This window comes from Tachypleus tridentatus, chromosome 11 (genome assembly GCF_004210375.1).
Source record: "Tachypleus tridentatus isolate NWPU-2018 chromosome 11, ASM421037v1, whole genome shotgun sequence".
Taxonomy (NCBI): domain Eukaryota; kingdom Metazoa; phylum Arthropoda; class Merostomata; order Xiphosura; family Limulidae; genus Tachypleus; species Tachypleus tridentatus.
In genome coordinates this window covers 68,600,500-68,621,081 of record NC_134835.1, presented here as the reverse complement: position 1 = coordinate 68,621,081, position 20,582 = coordinate 68,600,500, and the positions used below count along the sequence as shown (strand labels likewise).

The 20,582-nt window shown below is 34.2% G+C and overlaps 2 protein-coding genes across 14 annotated transcripts in view; one reads left to right on the top strand and one right to left on the bottom strand.

Annotated features, from left to right (window-relative positions):
* LOC143232380 (uncharacterized) overlaps nt 1–5,143 on the bottom strand; it is a 137,728-nt gene extending 132,585 nt beyond the window's left edge. Inside the window, exons 1-2 of one of the 2 annotated variants that reach the window (XM_076467730.1) lie at nt 4,978–5,143; nt 4,721–4,831 (exon numbers count right to left, since the gene is read on the bottom strand). The gene's annotated coding sequence lies outside the window, so the exon portion shown is untranslated. Of the gene's footprint in view, nt 1–4,720 lie in introns of both variants that reach the window. The other variant, XM_076467729.1, reaches the window with a different exon arrangement.
* Nucleotides 187–18,933, top strand: LOC143232381 (general transcription factor II-I repeat domain-containing protein 2-like). 12 transcript variants are annotated; one of them, XM_076467741.1, is made up of 5 exons: nt 187–292; nt 3,287–3,437; nt 4,825–4,891; nt 5,954–5,997; nt 18,521–18,933. In XM_076467741.1, the coding sequence occupies exons 3-5, from the start codon at nt 4,861–4,863 to the stop codon at nt 18,638–18,640; spliced, it is 195 nt and encodes a 64-aa protein (XP_076323856.1). In that variant the 5' UTR covers nt 187–292; nt 3,287–3,437; nt 4,825–4,860; the 3' UTR covers nt 18,641–18,933. The 12 variants fall into 12 exon arrangements, 9 of the variants coding, with proteins under 9 accessions (XP_076323856.1, XP_076323853.1, XP_076323848.1 ...); XR_013017516.1 differs by lacking the exons at nt 4,825–4,891; nt 5,954–5,997 and adding an exon at nt 18,008–18,260; XR_013017515.1 differs by lacking the exon at nt 5,954–5,997.
* The last annotated feature ends 1,649 nt before the right edge of the window (nt 18,934–20,582 follow it).

Here is a 20,582-nt window from a genome sequence, read left to right as displayed (position 1 = left end):
ACATTTATAAGGTGTTTCGTAACGCGTTGCAGGTTTTGCAACAATTCTCGATTTTGCAGGATTTATTACTTCACGCCTTGCTTGTAATTGCAGAGTAATAGTTTGATTAAAAGCTAGATTAACTTAATTCTCGCGTAATATCCGACCAAAACAACTTCTGGCATCTTGCCAACTTCAGGATAGTGATATACATATGTGTAGATGTGTTAGCGGTGATATTTGAATGTATTGAGCATAGATATAATATCCAAGCTGAGTTGAAGCTTTGAAGAACAAGTGAGTGGGACGTAATGTAAGCAACTTTATTGTTTTCTAGCAATTAAGAAAAACACTAGTTGAATGAGCGCGAGATGATACTGCTGACCAACCATGCACTTGGTACTTCTAACAAATATAAAACTGTTGCCAGATTGTTCGTGTTCTCGTATTATTATCACAATATTAAGAAAGATGCATGTAGAGAAGTACTGTATCCTGGTAGAACAGCAGACAGGAAAATTCGTAGTGTGATAACGCATTGTATGTCCTGCTTTGTTTTAATATACCTATACTTAAATTTAATATATATACTTACCTCTGAGAGGAAACAGAAAATAGAATAAGTTTAGGAAATTAAATGTAATTTCTGCCTTTTTAAACAGAGACTATTTTTGTTTTAGTGTAATCTGATGACAAGCGAATTTTTTTAAAACTTATAAATTAAATCGTTTTACTTCATAGTTGGTAGGTCGTTAAGCCTACATCTTTTCACACTTCTTTAGATAACACCGAAAAAAAACTTTACTAAATTAACTTATGTATGTACAACTACTATACAAATATATTTTATCGTCATAAACCTTATTTGTTTGAATACATTCAACCAACCTGCTTTAAACCAAGGGGAAACTTTCTTGCACTAAGGGAGTGTTACGAAGTAAAAACAGATTTACGAGTGTAATTTGAAATGTGTAATAAAGCTAGCAGTATTATTTCTTTAATGGCCAGATGAAAACGGCAGTTTTGATTGGCCCACTCAAAAGTTTTATTTGTGCTACGTCTGCAAAAAAGGACATATGACATATAAAACTAATAAAGGTGGTGCTAGTGCTAGGTGTGTAGAAAAGGAGATGGTAGAGAGTTTAGGTATATATTCACCTAATGCCATATAAAATTCATTTGGGTGACGTCTTCCATTTTACTGATTTAGCTGAATAAATAAAGGTGGTGCTAGTGCTAGGTGTGTAGAAAGTAAGTTGGTAGAGAATTTAGGTATATATTCACCTAATGCTTTTTAAAAGTCAGTTGGGTGACGACCCCCATCACTGATTTAGCCAAGCTGATAATAGTTGACTCTGATTGAAAATTAAATGCTTAGGTAGTTGTGATATGATATGGGATTTGATGGCGAATGTAAGCCTATATATGTGTATACATTTCACAGTTTACGCCCCTAAGATATGAAGACAATTTGTTTGTTTCAACGCAAAGTTATACAATAGCTGTCTACGGGCTGTCCATCATAGAGAATTGAGCCTCGAATTTTAGTGTTGCAAATCCGCAAACTTACTACTGATTCATTGAGGATAAACAAAAATACGTGAACTAAATTTAGTTGGGAATCTATTAAGCCTCAAACTGATTTTCATAGTAGAAGGAAGGGTTTAAAGGTGTAAAACTACATCTGTATCTGTACCTCTGTACAGATATACACTGTACAGCACGTGAATGGGTTATTTGATCAGAACAGTTATGAAGAGTACTTCATCGTAGATCTGAAGATTAAGGGAAAATATGAATATTGAAAGCATATTCAATTTTTCCACAGTCTTATAATATATTTTTTTTTCTCTGAAAGTGAAAGAAAATAGAATAAGTTTATTGTAAGAAGTTGTTTTGGTTTTATGTTACACGTGAAGTAAGTTAATTAATCTAGCTTTTAATCAAGCTACTACTCTGTAAATAAATATAGATAATGAAAAACGATATTTAGTTTTCATATTAGAATTTTGTCTTTTTTCAGATCGTGAACTCGTTTATAACAGAGTAAACGTATGTGCTCAGTAAATTTTAAGTATAAATTAAAGGGTTAAATAGCGGTTGCAATGTTAGATTTTTAAGTATATCAAGGACTTTAAGATAGGCAATATATCAAAGTATGTACATTGGTTTGAAAGGTAGGTCTTCCCGTAATCAAAGATGATAAGAGAGGTATTTATTAAAGTAGATAGTAGTGGTCGTGAAGTTAGATCTTCAAGTGTACCAGCGACGATAATATAGTTTGATATATTAAAGTGTATCATGCAATTTCTATACGTCTTCAAAGTTCCTGAGTATTGAGAAGGTATGTCTTCAGGTATGTGTAGTGTCTAGAACATATGTCTTCAAAGTTCCTGAGTATTGAGAAGGTATGTCTTCAGGTATGTGTAGTGTCTAGAACATATGTCTTCAAATTTCCTGAGTATTGAGAAGGTATGTCTTCAGGTATGTGTAGTGTCTAGAACATACGTCTTCAAAGTTCCTGAGTATTGAGAAGGTATGTCTTCAGGTATGTGTAGTGTCTAGAACATATTTCTTCAAAGTTCCTGAGTATTGAGAAGGTATGTCTTCAGGTATGTGTAGTGTCTAGAACATATTTCTTCAAAGTTCCTGAGTATTGAGAAGGTATGTCTTCAGGTATGTGTAGTGTCTAGAACATATGTCTTCAAAGTTCCTGAGTATTGAGAAGGTATGTCTTCAGGTATGTGTAGTGTCTAGAACATATGTCTTCAAAGAAACAAGTATGATTCAATACGCCGCCTACAGTATAGGAAGCAGTAGAATATGCCCGTTGAATTGTAGGAAATGTTGGAAAGAAACGAACAACGCATTGAATATATTTTAAGGTATAGCAAATGATGTGATGATATTTTAAGGTATACCAAGGAATGTGAGGGTACTTTTAAGTATACTAAGCAGTGAGAGGCATGTTTTCAAACATATCAAACGTAAAACATGTAAACTGAGGAGTGGTACTATTTTATTAAAGTTAATTTATTTTTTCTGTTATTCTCAGGCTCAGTGTAATTTGTAGTTTTGTTGATAAATGATGTTAACTGTAGGAAAACTTTCAGATAGTGAATTATTCGTGCAATATAAACTTTACATTTTGTGTTCGAGTCTGAGTGGCTATTCCAGGTTTCATTAAAACAAGAAAGATATATTTGATTTGTTAAAGTATCTTAATATTACTTTGATAAAACGTTTATTTATCTATTTGCTGATAGTCAATGAGAAATGAATAAAATTCTTATCTATCTTTTAACAGTCTTCATCAAGCTGTAGACATTTAATGAGAAGCGAATGGAGTTCCTGTCCATATAATCAACCATAATGAATTATCTATTAGCAAAAAGATGATGAGAAGTGAATGAACTTATATCTATTAAATCAGCCATCCAGCTGTGTATTAGCAGACAGTAAGTAAGAACTAAGTTTATTAAAATGTAAATAAATAGATAATACAATAATACGTTTTAAATCTACAACGAAGTATTTTTATACCATCTATTTTATTATCAAACATTACTGAAGAACAGTGTACTAGTGTCTGTGATCTTATAAAGTAAAATATATTGCTGGTCGATACTTCCATATATAGTCGTCATTACTTCCACATACAATATAGCAAGAAACAAATGAACTTAAAACTGGGAGTATGGAGCCACTTGGAGTAGAACAAGTAAATCCGAAATAATATGTTGAAAGAATGAGAAATTAAAATATTAAAGCTTAGTTTAAAAAATAAGAAGTGTTTACAATATATCATTAGAAGATAAACGTAAATATATGTATGAGGTGGAAACAAAGGTACCCACTTTGTAAATGTTGTTAGTTTATTATATAATTTATTAGATAACAGAAAAAAATATAAGACAAAATGTTTTTAAAACGCACTTGACGAAATCTGTTTAAATATGATCTCAAATCCTACTTTTTTAACACTGGTTGTCATAAATACTTGAACTTTTCATGATATCAGTTACATATTCTCATAAGAAGCGTTGTACACTTGCTTTAGTTTCCAATTAGCCTACAAAATGATCAAACAAGTTTCTTTGCTATAATCGCTCATAAAAATGAAACTCAAAATAACACAGTCCAGTTTCACAAGTTAATACTTAGTCAACATACCCTTAGAATTTAGTACTCCTACACATCGATGTATCATGCTCTCAATAAGCTGAATTTGTGTAGATGTTCCTGAGCGATGGAGTGCCATCATTCTTTGAGTACTTCAAATGGTTCATCTTCTGTGCCTTTCGTTAATCAGTTTAACTCAGCCTATAAATTTTCCATCTGATTGATATCAAGTGATTGACTTGGCTATTCTATAACATCGATTGTTGTATTTCAAAGATATCTTTTAACGACTCCACAACTGCAGAGAAACTTGTTTGATCATGTTGTAGGTTAACTGAAGTAAGAAGATCTAAGAAACTACAGCAGGTACAGAAAACTTTTTATGAGAAAATTAAATAAAATCATGAAAACTCGGGTACTTACGAAAGTCATTGTTCCAATTAGGATTTCAAATTACATTTGAAAGAATCTTGTTGAGTGCGTTCTAAAAACATAGTTTTAGATATTTATCTGCTATCTAATAAAATATATAACAAATTAACAACATTTTCGAGTGGGGTCACTTTGTGTTCACCTTCTGTATATGCTATGAATTAAATGATAAAAACTGTCAACCCACCTGTTCGTTCTCTTGTGGGAGGGTAAGCTGATGTTTTACCTTCCGTCTTAAGTATGCTCTGTAGCAGGACTGAATACAAATGGCTGCACGTTCTTCGCCAATAGGTGCTTCCTGTTCCACGTAACGTTGGAAAGGTACAGATGAAAAAGATGCCAGTGTGTTATGAGACAGGTAAAGAGAAAGAGAAGAAATTAGATATATATATATTTTATTTCATGAAGCAATAGAAGTTAATACAGTTGTTGTAAGCGACTTACTCGTAACTTATCTTTACTGCCAGTGGAGTTACATTTCGAGTGGCGCGTGCAGTGTCTCGGCTAGCGATATGAGAAATATATTGGAAGAGTCTACAAGAAGTATAGGGGTGATAATCTCTTTTTTTTTGTACAAATTCAAATACCCATTTTAAGTTTTTAGACGCAAGTTTCTATATTCGGGTAATTTTAAAATTAGAATTATAACAAGTGCATTTTCAATCAAAAACAGTTAATAAATTCCTATAAATAACAGACTTCACTGAAATCTTCCTTACAAACCTTACTACACACTGTATACTAGCATGTTATCAATCGCACCACTGTTTTTGTTGCTAACGAAATCACTTTAATGCAATCACAGACTATGTTTCGTAACAAATAGGTAATTTGATATTAAACTTTAAAGTGTGACAAATAGAAGGTGGCATTTTTAAAGACATTTGTAGACAGACGTTGTAATTTTATTTCACTTTATATGTGTTAAAACGGCTCGTTTGGGTTGAGAAAATTTTCTCAACCGAAACGAACCGTTTTTACATATATATTTCTCTCTGCAAGTGGGTTATCTCGACATAACTGATTATTTTTATTTCACTTTGTTAGAAAAGTGCAGTATTGTTTTATTTAAGAAAAAATTAGTTACCTTTGATTAGGTAAAGGTATTATGTTTGATTTTCGGTCTAAAGATAAAAATTATGCGTAGACACATGTATATAACGACTAAACAAGGCAGTTTTGTTATAATAAATATTACGCGAGTTTACATAGGTTAGATGCTTTGTATGTAATCCATACGTGCTCATACAATGTATTGAATTTAGTATATACACTTAGTATCTTAAAACGTGGTGGGATAAGTGCAAAAGCATTTACCAATTCATAAACAACACGTTTTTATAGATACCAAGCTATTATGTCAGATGTGAATAAATGCACTAGTTTTCGTAGTTCCTGATAACATTATGTATTACGATAGGTACCACGAGGCGTGCTACTTCGAAGGGAAAGCGACTTGCTGGGGTAATAATCATCATTCGTCACTTCTACAGATTCTCATTGAAGTGTAATAGTCTTTGTATGAACTCTTGAAATAGACGTGAAACATGGAACTAAGCCAACTAGTTAAAGGAAAGAGAGCTAGAAGAAAAAAACTGGATCGATCTATCTATTAATTTTTAGGACAAATTTAAATGCTAGCATATTATAACGTTGAAAATAATACAAAGAGGTAATCCTGGTGAATCTTTGGATTGATAAAGCTAGATATATCTGTATCATGAAGAACTAGAAAAGATACTGAGACAGTCCATCCTGCGATGTGTTTTTGACGGTTATAGTAACAAACCTAAAGCAAATGTCGATCAGTTTCTCACTTCAAACTGTGCCCGGCATGGCCAGGTGGGTTAAGGCGTCCGACTCGTAATCTGAGGATCGCAGGTTCGAATTCCCGTTACACCAAACATGCTCACCATTTCAGCCGTGAAGGCGTTATGATGTGACAGTCTATTCGTTGGTAAAAGAGTAGCCCAAGAGCTGGCGGTGGGTAGTGATGACTAGCTGCCTTTCCTCTAGTCTTACATTGCTAAATTAGGGACGACTAGTGCAGATAGCCCTCGAGTAGCTTTGCGCGAAATTAAAAAAACAAACAAACTTCAAACTGTAGATCTCGTTACTAAGATCTGGATCTTATTTCTCTATTATTTGTTCTGGAGTATCGACAGTTTCCTTACTTGTCACCATTGTAACCAAAATGGTTGGCTTATAGCGTGACCTTCATCTATTACTCGTATTTACCAAAAGTTAATAAATTGATTCTTTGGTGAACCTTTAACCTTTGAATGGAATCTGATGAAAAATCTGATGAAAACATTCTGAGTTATAACGCCCACACATCCGAATGAGTGAAAACAAAATATGTCAACGGGCGAGGGCAAATAAACAGTTAAACTGATAAATATTACTTAAGAAAAATGTAAAAAGATGAAATACCGTGTAAACCAGTTTAATCTGTATTTCTAATAAATTCGCGGATAAATTACTGAACTTACTTTATTTAAAAAATTACAACAAGAATAAAACGCGATTACACACACACACACACACAGTTATGTTCTTTAATTTCAACAGTGATATCAAATATAAAATGTAAATGAAATAGTATGTTTGTAATTCTTATAAACTGATGCAATCTAAATAGTTTCGTTAAGGACTGAAACCTATTTCGAACTAAGTGACAATAATGCACATGAAATACATAATTAATAGTTCAGTGAAATATGTAATATGAAGTAATTGATTATCAGAATTCATAAGTTTACTTTAAAGGTTTTATAGTGTGGTGATGAATCAACGTGATTAGCCAATAGACGATTGTTTCCAGAAAGTTTATTTAACACGCATTGCACAAAAGTTACAGCGTAATTAGAAGTTACGACACAATATGTTTGTTGTGGCAAAGTAGAAAACATGGTTTATACATAAATACATTCCTGGTTTTTTTGTTCACTTTTACACAAATTATGCATCTGATTATTAGACATCTGTTTTGAAATATTGATAACATGTCGTTCAGCCTAAGGTAACAAATTAAGAAAGGTGCATCTTCGAAGATCATGACGTTTCATTTCGATGACTTGCTGTTAACGGCTTGTGAACCTTTACGAAAAGTCTGTGTACTGACCAAACGTACGAATCAGTCACGTATAATTATAGCTAGCAAAACTGAAGAGAAAACAGCTGTCTGTTTGTGTTGTGGATGAAGATTTACCTTGTCAGTGTCTGAAAAATTCGGTTGGACTGACGGAAGTTTCAGGTTCCATAATGATGATGTGTGACACGTTACACATTTGTAACAGCTCGCTCTCACAAGACTAATTTTTGATATTTCACTTTTAGAAGTTTATGCATTTTGTTTTTAGGTCAAGCCAAAATACGAGAAGAAATTGAACCATTCAATTCAGAGTGACAGTCAAGACAACATTATGTGAGAACACTGCATAAAGTATTGGTTTAAACGATTAAGTCTTTATATTTCGGATCACGTGACTAGCAATCAGGTGAATGATTTCCATAACAATGAAATAAGAGGGATAAAAATAGTTTTCAGTACGAAAGTAGTGATGTCATATTTAACTGTCACATTAGAAGATATGATCATACTTGGTTCATGACCAATAACTAATGAGTTAACGGTAACACATTTATTTTATGTGGTTAATCGACCAATAGTAATACGTAATTCACCGATATTCTTGACGACTCAGTGGTAAAAGTTTTAAAGTGTTGTTTGAACTAAATCTTTATTGTCTATGGCAGGGGTCACCAAACTACTGCCCGCGGGCCGGATACGGCCCTCGAGGTTATTTGTCCGGCCCGCCAGCAGCTAGCCGCTTGGAAATAAAAAGTGACATTTCATCAAATGTCCGACTGTTATAACAAAATAAATCACACCGATGGTCGCTTTAAGCTGGCAAACACAAGACGTTATGATAAAAAGAAACAAGGCTGTCACGCGCATTTTTAACCAATAAGAAAATTCTTCTTTCGTCCTCTCTGCCCGTTTATTCATATGTTTATGAAAGCATTAGGATTTCGAAAACAACTACAGACTTAAACCTTGTCCTATTGACTTGTCTTGTAAATTCAGCGGCCTAGGGTTACCGCTTCAGCAAGCTCATTTCTCTTAGTAGTCGGGTTATGCGCTTTTCGTAACTCGTTCTTAAGTAGTGTCGTGGCAAACGTAGATTTCAATATATTTTGTTTGTGTGTTCTTGGACCAATACAATACTTTTCTCACAGCGTTCTGTGTTTTTGATTTTCAGATCCTGTTTTTTTTTTCACTCATCTTTATGGCTGCTTTTAAAAGAAGAAAAGTGGACTCTGAGTGTCGTGCTTTCAATGAAGAATGGGGAGAAAAGTACTTCTTTATGGAAACAAAAACCAGAGAGCTACTTGTGTGATATGCGCCGAAAGTGTTGCCGTTTTGAAAGAGTACAATCTTCGGCGTCACTATGAAACAAAACATCTATCAACATATTTGAAATTTTCAGGAAAGTTCCGTTCTAAGAAATTTGAATCCATGAAACGTGTTTTTGAATCTCAAAAGAATCTCTTCACGAGAAAGTTTGCTGAAAATGAATCTGTCACTCGTACAAGTTACAAAATAGTGCATAGGATGGCAGAGCGAGGAAAACCTTTTACTGACGGCAACTACATCAAAAAGTATATGATGGAAGCAGCAAATGAGCTGTGTCCTGAAAAAGCCAATTTCTTTGAAAGTATCAGCCTTTCAGCAACTTCAGTTCTACGGAGAGCAGAAGAACTTGGAGAGAACATCGCATTACAGATACGCCAAAAAGCTAGAAACTTCATATGGTATTCTCTGGCATTGGACGAATCTACTGATCTCTCGAGTACGTCACAACTTTTCGTGTTCATTTGTGGAGTTAATTTGATCTTTCAGATCACGGAAGAGTTAGTATCAGTTTGCAGCATGCAGGGAAGAACATCTGGAGAAGACATTTTCATGGAAGTGCATAAAACTTTGTAAGACTATAACCTTCAGTGGAATCAGTTTAGAGGTGTAACAGTTGATGGAGGAAAAAACATGGCTGGAGTAAAGAAGGATCTGGTGGGGCTGATCAGGAAACAGTTGGAAGATCTTCAACTCCCAAGCGCTTTGTTCATACACTGTATCATACATTAGCAAGTACTCTGTGGAAAAGACAGATATTTCGTACGTACTGAAACCAGTCATTTCTGCAGTGAACTTCATTTGGGGTCATGCACTTAATCATCGCCAGTTCAAGGCGTTTCTTGAAGAAATTGATTCGGATTTCTGTGACTTGCCTTATCACACGGCGGTGAGGTGGCTCAGCTGCAGTAAAGTCTTGTCTCGTTTTTATAAGCTGAGAAGAGAAATACATATATTTCTTATCGAGAAATATAGAGCCGATCCACTTCTGTTGGATCCAACCTGGTTGACAAACTGGTCATTTTTGGTTGACATCACATCCCACATGAATGAATTGCGCTTGAAACTTCAGGGGAAGAATAACCTTTTCTGTGATCTCTATAAAATCATTTCGGAGAAAGCTGTCATTGTTTGAAGCACATTTGGAAGGAGGAAACCTCTCTCATTTTCAGTGTTTCAATGAGTTTCATGTTGGAATCACAGAACCTGGAGTTTCAGAAAAAGATTATTGGTGATTTAAATAAGCATTTTTAGAGAGATTTTCGGATCTCGTCAGAATCGAAAGTGACATTCTCCTTTTTCAGAATCCTTTTGATTGTGTCATTGATGACGTGTCAGTGGAACTTCAGCTGGAGGTCATCGATTTGCAAGGAAATGACTTGTTGAAAGCAAAACACAGAGAGGGTCAACTTATTGAATTTTACAGCTGCATACCTGAAGATGATTTTCCAAAGCTGAAGCAGTTCGTCTGGCATGACATCAGTGTTCGGAACAACTTATGTCTGTGAACAAGCATTTTCAAAAATGAAGCATGTGAAGTCGGTACGTCGATCAAGGTTGACTGATAAACATTTGAAAGCAATTCTAATGATTGGATGCAGCAATTCAAAACCGAACATTGAAAATGTTTTGAAAGCCAAACGCCAATTTCATAAATCTCACTAACTTTTTGACGGCTTAGTGAAATTCAGATATGTACTCACTATGTGCAATGTGACAATTGTTTTTGCTAATGTCACCTTTTTGATAACCTTTTGGTAAATAAAAATGTTGGTTGTATTTCTGTTTGTTTTTTATTATATGTGTGTATTGCATGTTACTTCCACATGGCTAATGTGGCATCCTAAACTTAGTGTTAAGTCTTTTATGAGAGAGCTTTTGTTCTAGCTTATGAGTATTGAACATAATGATCATGTGGCCTGCACTTCTCATTCACCAAGTAATCTGGCCCCCTATGAAAAACGTTTGGTGACCCCTGGTCTAGGGTGCTGTTTACTTGAATGCTCTATTAGGGTTTTATGCAATTCGTTTCGATCCAACTTTCGCCAAAAAAATAATTTTGATCCTTATGGTGAACACTATAGTGATTTATGGTATGTGATATCAATGATCTTATCTCAAGCATAGACAAAATACAATTAAAAACATCTATTTATTATTTAATTTTCGCCATGAAACGTTTCTAACTGCTAGTGTGCTTCGTATGCAGCTAATAAAAGTCACTGCTGATGATGCTATTGGTTCAATGCCACGTAACAAACCTGGCACGGTCTGGTGGTTAGGGCGTGCGGGTCACATGATCAAAACCCGGTACGGGACGTGTTCCACTTCTAAGTTATGGAGGCGATATAATGTAACATTCAATCCCACTGTTCATTGGTAAAAAGTAGTCCAAGAGCTGTTTTTTTCTGAGGCCGACAGCTCAAAATAATGAAAGTTTTTTCAATGAACAAACTACGCATCCCGACGACTTGTAGTTAGTTGGTTCATGTAACAACATAAATTAACGTCAGAAGTGAAAGTAAATCCCACTATTCGTTGGTAAAAAAGTAGCCCTAGAGTTGACGGTGGGTGATAATGGCTAGCTGCCTCCTTCTAGTCTTACACTGTTAAATTAGAGATGGCTAGCGTGACTTTGCGTGAAATTAAAAACAAACTAACTAAAATGTAATTGGAGAATTTTCTCCTAGTTACCATCGATATTATGTCCGCGGGTAGCGTGGTGCCCTGCTGATTGGACTGTATACTGCTAACACAATGTATGTGTATTTAGCATTGGCCATGTTATAAAAGTGACAGTCAATCTCATTATTCGTTTACGTAATCGTTTGAACATCAGTTGCTACTGTTTGGTTTTTCCTCCTTCTCGTTAGCAGTTCAACCTAGGAATCTCTGGCATGGTCATTTGACCCACCTCTCATGTAGAAAATACAATAAATAATTAGACTTTTAACAACGATGTTTTACGGATTTTTTTCTAAATTTTATGGATGAAAAAAGTATGTATAAAGGGTTTAATGTGTGTCTGTGTGTGTGTTCTTATAGCAAAGCCATGGCCCGACATGGCCAAGCGTGTTAAGGCGTGCGATTCGAAATCTAAGGGTCGCGGGTTCGCATCCCCGTCACGCCAAACATGCTCGCACGTTCAGCCGTGGGGGCGTTATAATGTGACAGTAAATCCCATTATTCGTTGGTAAAAGAGTAGCACAAAAGTTGGCGGTGGGTGGTGATGACTAGCTGCCTTCCCTCTAGTCTTACACTACTAAATTAGGGACTGCTAGCACAGATAGCTCTCGAGTAGCTTTGTGCGAAATTAAAAAAAAAGCAAAGCCACATCGAGCTATATGTTGTATAAACCGAGGGGAATCGAAACCTTGATTTTAGTTTTGTAATTTTGTAGATTTAAAGCTGTTTCAACGGGTTGCTAAGTTATTTAATACTTTTTTTTTCATAGCATGAGTTTTCATTTTAAAACAGTTTGTTAGATTAAGAGTCGAAACATCTATTAATCTTATGGATACTACTCACAAACCCTCGAAAAATAAGCTTGTGTCTTCTCTGACACACACACACACACACACACACACAATTATATATGTTTATTTATTAAAAGGAATGATAATTTACAAATTGTGCTGAAAAACTTTTCAGGTCATTTTGTAACGCCAAAGGGAAAGTTGTTAAAGTTTTTACGACTTTTATATAAATGCTTACATCTTAAAGAATGAAATCATTCAGAATGTGTGTAATTTAGGAATGGTCCCTAAAGCGCGATTATCAGTAAACTCTGCCCGACCTATAAGCACTTTGGACAAGCCAAGTATACATCAATAACGAAACCAAACAGTTGTATTTGCTAAGTATGTTCATCACGTCAGTTTGAAAGCTTCTGAAAGAACTGTGACATATTACTACGGAAAACGCACCGACTCGAATATGGTTAGGAATGTTGACATAGCAAACAAGTAAAGATGGTGTTGCACCAGTCTATATACATATATTAAATTTTCATTGTGTTTATTCAATCATTCTTTCTTAAGACAATTTTATAAGAACAACTATAATTATTTTTACTTAAGTAAGATATTGTTGTTAGATCAAATCATTAAATTGCCCCTAAACAAAAATATATATTGATCTGTCTATCCATCTGAGTTTTATAAAAAAAAACATTAGACTTTTATATTTCACTGAAAGTGATTTTTGTTTGAACAGCGTAAAAATATTGAGTCGTATTTAATGTGGATATTTTCTACTTGCTTTTATGCGACTTGAGTATTTTAAGATCGATATTGCGAGTGCATATGCGCCTGTGTTTTCATTGAGTAAAGCCACCGCGGGCTATCTATCGAGTCCACCGAGAGGAATCGAACCCCTACTTTTAGCGTTGTAAATCCGTAGACTTACCGCTGTACTAGCGGGGGATGCGAGTGCATATAGTGCTATAAATTATAGTTGAAATTTTCTCAATTTGTGGTCGCCATTTCTGAAAATTAAGGTCGGGTTTTCTTACACTTTTTACACAATACTTCTGTGTAATACCGCAATAAATGTAACGTTTCTGACGAGCTCTCTTTTACGTTTTCACTGCACTAACTTTATAACATGATGTTTAATTAATGTAGAAACTTAAAGGTTGATTATTTGATTGAGTATTTGGAATTAAGAACTAAGCTACACAATGGGCTGTTCGTGCTATGCTCACCATGGGTATCGAAACCCGGTTTACAGCAATGGGAAACTTACGGTAGCTTCCATCCTATGCAAACATTAAAATAATTAAATATGTATTTATACGTTACAAATAAACAGTGTTTTGAAGAAATAGAAGACCTTATCACTCATTTCCTTGCAGGTTTTAGTTTTAAATTATCACAAATATAAATGGATAAAATAGTTCAATCCTAACATTTATGTGGTGGGCACAGCAGATGGCCCAGTATAATTCCCTTTTATATTGATCAAGTAATATGATAAATTCGTAAAATATACTTTCCCTTTATCCACATATATCTAAGTACAGATGTTGTGTTCGTGAAAACAGAAATCATGTTCTAACGTTAGAGTTTTTCTTTATTTTCAAATAAATTTTCAGATTATTTTTCAGAATTCGCAACTTTTTAAAACTAAATACTTTTTGCTTAGTTTTCAACATTTATAAGGACTGTAAAGCCACTTATGTTAGCAAAACAAATCGTACATATGACCATATAGGAGTTTCAAGTAAAATCGGTTAACCCATGAAGCCATGAGCTCCTCCCATTCACACACATTCTGAAATTAATAAACATTCTCTGTCTGCAGATAACTTGAAAATTATATCATCAAGATATCCAAACAAAAGTCTGTGTATATGAAACAAACACCGAGATCTAAATAATAAACATAAACATTCTCATCATGCTCTCTCCCTCTCGGGATTTGGGTGATCATATGTTCCTTGGAAGGTCAGGTGCTCTTTGACCTTTTCCTCCATCCTTTACTTATATGATCGTGCAGTGTTGGTTGATATGTCTACTGCTTTAGAGTCAGAATGGGCTGAATTTCTCCGACCCTTTTCAGGGCAATGTCCATGTACTGGTTTTATACATTTCAGACATTATTTGCCCTATCAGTAGGAAGTTTAGTTTGATGGTGGCCTCTTTTTTCCCTCCCTTTTATATATATATATATATATATATATATATATATATATATATATATATTATTATTATTTGCCATTTATTTATTTTTGTGTTTAAAATATATGTTGATTGGGGAGAGATGTTTAGGACTATCTTCATCATGTTTGCAGTACCTGTCTAGTTCGCATAATATTTCATTTTTCATTCTGTTTTTATCAAAATACGTTATTTTATTATGTAGGAGTCTATCTGGTATATTTGGTTTGTTTAAGTATTTGTGTATGAATTTAGATTATGTAGTTCTGGGAACTGTATACTGTTGTGAGGAGTGTGTTTTGGATTGTTTGTAGTTTGGTTTTGACTATTTTGTCACTTACAGTTATCCAAGCTGGAGCTGCATAGTCAATTACTGATCTAATGTATGTTTTGTAATTTTTTAGTATATTGTCTGTTGATGCTCCATTGTTCCTGCCAGTTAGACTCATAGCATAGTTGGTTCTTCGCCAGATTTTACTTTTAATTTCATTTATATTGTTAATCCATGTTAATTTTGAGTCATAGGCTAGACCTAGAAATTTTGCCGATATGGCAGTCTGAAGTAGTGTCCCATTTATATATATTTCAGGCTGTAGTTTTTGTAATTTGTCGACTTTGTGAAGACGACAAGTTGTGTTTTTGCTGAATTTATTTTTATTCTGTATTTTTTAACAGTATTCGCTTATTCTATTTAGTTGTGGTTGTATGTTTGTAACTGCTATTGTTCGTGTTGTGGCACTTTTCCAGATTGCCACATCATCAGCGAACTGTGAGGAGAATCCGTGTTAGGATCCTTCAATGGCAAATTGTTTACACACATGATGAAGTGTATAGGGCTAACCACCCCTCCCTGAGGGACGCCAGCTTCTGCGTAAAGTACTCAGAAAAGGTTCAATCTACATTTACGCTACATTTTATGTTTTTCAAAAAGTTAGATAACCAGCTAATAATTCCATGCAGTAGTCCCATTTAAGGCATACGAAACAGTAGACCATTGTGCCATACAGTGTCAAATGCTTTCTCAACGCCAAGAAAGCAGGCGACAGTGCATTATTTTTTGTTAAAACTATCTATTATTTCTTCGGTTAGTCAGTTGTTTGTCTAAATTTTCTGAAGCCGTTTTGTTCTTCTGGCAATTTAGAAATTATTTCCAAGTATGTGGAAAGTCTATTGCTGATTATATGTTCTAAAATTTTGCCTACACAGCTGGTCAGGCTGATTGGTCAGTAACTATTAGGTTTATTGACTAGCTTTCCTTCCTTATGGAACATTATTATATTAGCAAGCTTCCAAGAAAGTGTTATGTATCCAAAGGATAATGATAAGTTGAAGTATTTTTAGGTGGTCAAACAATTTCGGAGTGCCCTTTTTTAGGAGGATGGCTTGTATCTCATCTTCACCCTGAGATTTGTTTGTTGTGTTTTTTATTGCTTTATGAAGTTCATATACGGATATTTCTTTCGTTAGGATCGTGTCTTCATAGTTTGTTACGTGTTCTGTGTTTGTCTCAGATATACTTGTTGAAAAGTTCAGTTCAAATTGTTCTTTATTGTTTAGTATATAGCTTGTGACTTTGTTGTAAAAATAAGTATTCAAATCTGGATAACTATGTGTTTTAAATGTATTCTGTAGATGGTCTTTAAAAGCTTCGGCTTTTCCTTTATTATGCTATTGTATTATTGTACTCAAGTGTAGGATATTTCTTTACAGCTGAATTGTCGTTTAAGGTGGGTCCAGAATTTTCTCGGGTCAGTTTAAGTTTGAAAATAAATTGTCCCATTTAACTTGTTTTTGTAGTTTTATTTGTGTTCTAATATGATTTCTTATATTATTTATTTGTGTTTTGGTTTCTCTATTTCTTGTTATCATGAAATTTCTTCTTAATTGTCTTCGTTTTTTGATTAGGGTTATTATTTGTGTGTTTGGTTCCCATGCGTTATTGGTCCGGTATGGCCAAGCGTGTTAAGGCTTAATCTGAGGGTCGTGGGTTCGCATCCCAGTCGCGCCAAACATGCTCGCCCTTTCAGCCGTGGGGGCGTTATAAGGTGACAGTCAATCCCACTATTCGTTGGTAAAAGAGTAGCCCAAGAGTTGGCGGTGGGTGGTGATGACTAGCTGCCTTTCTTGTAGTCTTACACTGCTAAATTAGGGACGGATAGCACAGATAGCCCTCGAGTAGCTTTGTGCGAAATTCAAAAACAAACAAACAAAAATCCATGCGTTATTTGTTATTTTATGGTTTTGTTTCAGTATTGTTTTAATGGCCACTTTTTGAAGGCACTCCGTTATTGTTTGACAGTAGTTATACAATTCAATATGGTTTTTTTGTTTCTTCTAAAACGTTATTTGGTAATTGATTGTCTAATTTATTTTGATAGTCTTGTTAATTTGTTTTATTATAATCGATTTTTCTTCTCTATAGGTTATATTTTTATGGGTAGCGAGATCGAAGACTCAATAAATTGATAAATGGTTACTATCAACATTTTTTCCAATCTGAAATTTTATTAGCTTCTGGCTCATATTATATGTGCTAAGACAAATCTAGTATGCCACTAGTGTTAGTGGCATACGGTCTGTGTGTGTGTGGGTGTTATCATTTAGTAAGGCTATATTATTATCATCTGTAAACTGTAAGAAACTTCTTCCATTATTGTTTGTATAGTTGCATCCAAAGTTAATATTTTACTGTTTAGATCTCCAATGACTATAGAGTTATGGTTGCGGGAGAACATGTTGTTGAGTAATGTTATGGCTAGTTGCTTATGTGGTGAACAGTATATTCCTGCTACTGTTACTTTTGTTTTATTTATTAACAGAATATCCACAGTAACATGTTCGTTGTTACTGCTCATACTGATTTCTGTGAATGATAGATCTGTTTTGTACAGAATCATTATGCCTCTATTTTCATCATTTTTGTTTATTCTGTCTTTCCTTATTGTTGTGTAGTTTAGTATCTTAAATCTATTGTTGTCGTATATTAAAGTTTCGATTACTATTATAATGTGGGGTTAGTTTCTCATATAAAATCTTCGAATTCGTGTTTCTTGGAAGCTGTTGCACCTTGGATGTTGATATATACCACTGTGAATCTTATGTTGTCAGTAGGTAGGTATCCCGTGTATGTTGTTATTATGTGTGGTATATGAGATATAATGCGTTTTTTTCGGGATGTCGATTATCATATCAATACAGTTGACTGCTTTATTTGGTTTTGTGTATTCTGTTATAAATTCTGTGATTATGTTTTTGATTATGGCAGTCAATAGGCTTGTTTTGTCAGGTGTGTTAGCGTTTGTTTCTGGGAGTGTGGTATTGTTTTCTTGTGATTTTTGTGAATGTATTGAGGTGTTATTTTTTTGTGTAATATTTCTTTGTTCTTCCATTGTTCTAGCCGTTCCTAATTTAGCAGTATAAGACTAGAGGAAAGGCAGGTAGTTATCACCACCCACGGCCAACTCTTGGGCTACTCTTTTACCAACGAATAATGGGATTGACCGTCAAGTTATAACGCCCCCACGGCTGAAAGGGCGGACATGTTTAGTGTGATGGAGATTTGAATCCGGTATCGTCAGATTACATGTCGAGCGCCCTAACCACCTAGCCATGCCGAGCCCCATGCTCTGATATATTAAATTTATTAAATGGTATACTTAACTTTTGTAAAATTCTGTTATCTATTGTTTCTTTACATTTTGCATACATATTTCTATATATTAAAATTTGTACCCTTTGTTGTTTTTATACATATATGAACATGTATATACTTTATATGTATGTTCTATAAAAACATTTTAGATCGCTGATTATAAACATGTGTAAACTGAGAAAAGTTTGAAGATTAGGCTCCTTGTGTCGTTTTACTGTGATGATATTGTTTTAATTAGACTTTGATTTTCTCCCAAAGGATCTATTGCAGAAGGTGTTTTACAGAAATAGAAGCTCCCCAGTGGTTCAGCGGTATGACTGCGGACTTACAACGCTAAAATCCGGATTTCAATACCTGTGGTGGGAAGAACACAGATAGCCCATTGTGTAACTTTCTGCTTAATTCAAAACAACAACAACAGAAATAGAAAATATACATAAGAAGGATTTTCAACAATAATTATTCCGTAGAAGCAGGATCTTTGCAGAAGAAGGCTTATTCAAGGAAGTAGTGAAAAATCCACAAACGTGGATGTTACAAGTTTACAGCAGTTCTATAAAATTAATGTACCTATATTTTACGAGTAGGCTTAAGTAAATTGTGGCGAAGTCAGCTAGTGTTTGCTGTGTTGAATGTGTACTAACACTATAATAAAGTGAACATTAATTATGTTTATTGTAGCTTAATTGAAAATATTACTCAGGAAAAGACACTAACACTGTTTGTACAAATATAAACAACACTTTATTGTTAAACTGTGAAAACGATTATTAAAGCCAATGCTGTGACAAGGGCTTTAAGTGTCATTACTGTTTTAGATGTTGTTGTTTTTTGTCTAGGACAACAATTCAATATTATTACAGAATGTTAATCAAATATTGAAGACCAGCTAAACATAGTTCTGAAACTTGTAGCTAATATATGGAATAGCCTTTAAAAATGCGATTACTGAAAACTCAGAACAGAAGAATACGGTATTAGGACTAAATTAAGAAAGGCAAACTGTTGCAAGCTGAAAATTATATCTAAAGCGGACATCTATTTCTTTTACGTATTTTATCGTCTTATTTTTTTATGTTGGAAGATACCACAAAATAATATGAAAAGACAGTTGAACTCATAGTAGGGGCTGCCAATAGAAATAATCAACTGATAAGAGTACTATAAATTTAACAGCATAATTCGACTGCAATAATCCAACAACAACTCAAATTTCTTCCCTCTTATTCCCACACATTTTATCAAGTTGTCCTTCACCTTCGAACCTAAATGAATCCGGTAAGATTTGAAGCTTGAATGATTAAAACTTAGTCAGAAGAGTGATTCTTGCATCATACAGCTGTAATCATGACGTACTTCAGGATCCAAAGCTTGAGGCTTCACTGTGTGAAATTTAGTTTGTGGAAGGAGTTCCGTATCTTACAGTATTACATTAAGATATAATCTTAAGATACTTTAGAGGCCAGAGTCTGAGACTTCAATGGTCAAAACTTAGCCAGGAAGGAATTGTCACACAGTACATTAGTATATCACGCTGTAACATTAACGTTTTTCGAAGACCAAAGCCTAGAAGTTGTTAGTCTTGTCGATCTAGTTAGGTAGAAGATTCGATCTTCTTTCCAATCAATCACAATCAATCTTAAAGACTTTTGGATAGTACTTTATCACAAAGTTTCTCACCCTGAACATGGAGTTTTATAGGTGGCGATCTCTAAATTAGAGGAAGCTCATTAAATAGAGAGAAGTTATTTTATTTGTTACGTTTTTAGCTAATACAAGAAGGTAAAAAAAATAATCAGAATATGGTTATTAAGACATTATTAGAACATTTGTCTTCAGGTTCCAGTACATTAACAAGTGTTATTTTAGACAATCCATATTTTCAAAATAATTGAAGTAAAGATTTGGCTGTTTGTAGTTAAGCACAAAGCTACACAATGAGCTATCTGTGCTTTTCCCATCACGGTTTTTAACGTTTTAAGTTCGCAGATATACCTGAATAAAATTGACGGTTTGTAATTCAGTGAAGCGATGCTTTTACTAATTTCAAATATTCAACTTAAAAATAGGTTAATAAGAAATGTAGTCTGAAAAATTTAACGAAAGTTATGAGTCAAACGAGATAAAGGTTATGAAATGTGAATCTAGTTTTCACGAAGATATTAAAATTCAGGTATTCAACTTTTGTTTTGTTATATTTTTGAACTGAGAACATCACATTTTAATACTCCTTATATGTTTCAACATAATAGTCAAGTACGTATCTTATATATAAAGCTTTTAAACATGCGCCACTTTCTCTCTGACCTCAAAAGTAGCA

Bases quoted from the DNA above. Each gene is read 5' to 3' on its own strand.
- LOC143232381 (XM_076467734.1), top strand. From the start codon at position 8,882: ATGGGGAGAAAAGTACTTCTTTATGGAAACAAAAACCAGAGAGCTACT.